The following is a 2,092-nucleotide window of genomic DNA, read 5'->3' as shown; positions in this document are numbered from 1 at the left end:
TCTCTCTCTCTCTCTCTCTCTCTCTCTCTCTCTCTCTCTCTCTCTCTGAAGGCTCATCCTATTTCTTCAAGGGGAAGGAGTACTGGCGAGTGCCGAGCAGCGACATGGAGGCGGAGGCCGGATACCCCCGCCTCATCGCTACAGACTGGCTGCTGTGCACCGAGATGCAGTCGGACTCTCCGGACACGGAGCCCAAAAGCACGGAGACGAGAGTCAACGTGCACCATCAGCCGGACCACGCGGAGAACGGATACGAGGTGTGCTCCTGCACCTCTGACACCGCCTCGCCTTTCGGAGCGCGCCCCTCCTGCTCCCCCCTGTGGCTGCTGCCACCTCTCTGGACGCTCTCGCTGGCCCTCCGCTCAGAACCGCTATGATGCCAAAGCACGGGACGAAAATCAGCATGAGCTGATGAGTGAAGGGCCAGTAGCCAGCTCAGTGGAAGCATCTTCTTACGATATCTTTGGTATCCTTTTGTGCTTATTTTGTTATTTATTTTACAGGTCATTTGGTGGGCACTGAAGTAGTCATCAACCCGCACATGCTTTACAAAGTGTTTTACTGAACGGTCAAACTGCCTCATATGTGGAAGGAAAAATATTACAGGTTATAGAACTGTTTTGCAAATGCACCAAGCGTAATTGTTTGTCTTCATGTGTAGCAGGTTTACAGCTGCAATGCCTCATATACAGACAAGTTAAACGTCCTAGGATTTAGGCAGGTGCAAAGGTGAACAGCGTACCAACACACACACACACACACACTGTTGCCTATTTTATGAAATTAAAGCAGATGCTTTATTACAAGGTACAGTTAACCAATATTAGTTAAAAACTTAACATATTGTTAGCATTTTTTTATGACGCTATTATTTAATTCTGCTGTGCACTTGCCCTGTGAATAGTATGAATAATAATAAAGTTAATCTTGAATTTTGAAAATTAACTCCAAATCCTATTTTCACACACCTCTAGTAGTAACTAGCCATACAGATGGTTTGACTATTATGTAATAGGTTCTGCCTCCATCTCAATAAGGAGGTGAAAGAATATATTTGTGCAGTTCACCACTGAAAACATTACATCTGGAAAAACTACAGTGTATCTTTTGCAAAAACAATATCAGTGTTACTCTGGATGATCCACAGGAACTCATCGCGATGAATTCCTCCTTTGAAACTAGTTCCAACGAAAAATAGTTTAAAACTAAGTCTGTGGATTTTCCAGAGTAACTTTAATTGGAAGTTATACACGTAATGTTTGTTTGCTTTGCTGTATGCACCACTAACATTCAGTTTGCAAACTTTTTTTTACTGTGAGAAGCCTTGAGGATAGTTGGATGTGTAGGTGGATGGACTCTGTCAGCACCAGTTTCCTTCTCTCGACTGTACTCTGAAGTGAGGAACTGCTGCTCATGTACGTATTCCAATGGTTTGATCATTCCCACCTCTGGTTCAGAAGCATTCCCTGTTCTTGGTTTAGTTGCATCTTTTGTATCAAATTCGGATGAGATAATCCTGTTTATTTAACATTGCTTTGACCAGGCCTTTAGTTTATAGAGACTTTGTTGGACTGTCGGCCGATGTATCACCCCTAGCTCCTTCTGAATAAGTAACAACTTGGTCCCTGGAATTTATTCTTGCTGTAAAGATATATTTACCTATAGACTGATATATGTGAGTTGAAGGGTTCTGCAGTTATTGCATAACCGAGTGGACTGTGTATATTTTAAGCTGTGTTTTATAATGTAAAAATATTTTTCTAGAAAAATTAAAAAAAACATCTGAATGACTTTATTGGCTGGTCACATGAATTTCTATGGAGGCAGATTATTTTGAGTTGTCAGTGTTTGTGTCTGTGCGAGTGTGTGTGTAATTGTGCGCCATTGAAAAGGAGCCCGGCCTTGACGACAGATGAAGGTAACAACATGGCAGCTTGCAAACGCCAACTGGGAGCTGCTCTCCATCGCTCTGATGTTCTGCATGTTTTTCCTCTTGTAACGGTCACTGCTGCTCATCAAGAATGAAAAAACACAAACATGTCAATCACACCGCTCACTCGCTCTGAGTGGCTTTACGAACAGATTTGCTGGC

The 2,092-nt window shown here is 42.9% G+C and overlaps 1 protein-coding gene across 4 annotated transcripts in view; it reads left to right on the top strand.

Moving 5' to 3' along the window:
* The window catches only part of LOC116387994 (matrix metalloproteinase-17-like), a 57,578-nt gene extending 55,783 nt beyond the window's left edge, over positions 1-1,795 (top strand). For all 4 annotated transcript variants that reach the window (XM_031855527.1, XM_031855528.1, XM_031855531.1 and 1 more), the window contains exon 10: positions 52-1,795. In XM_031855527.1, coding sequence (XP_031711387.1) covers positions 52-377 — 326 coding nt within the window. In that variant the 3' untranslated portion in view covers positions 378-1,795. The remainder of the gene's footprint in view (positions 1-51) is intronic.
* Positions 1,796-2,092: the final 297 nt, after the last annotated feature.

The sequence above is a fragment of the Anarrhichthys ocellatus genome, unplaced genomic scaffold (assembly GCF_004355925.1).
Source record: "Anarrhichthys ocellatus isolate YVR2014 unplaced genomic scaffold, GSC_Weel_1.0 scaffold16, whole genome shotgun sequence".
Lineage (NCBI taxonomy): Eukaryota > Metazoa > Chordata > Actinopteri > Perciformes > Anarhichadidae > Anarrhichthys > Anarrhichthys ocellatus.
Note: the sequence above shows the minus strand (reverse complement) of the source record. Positions and strands in the feature narration are given on the sequence as shown.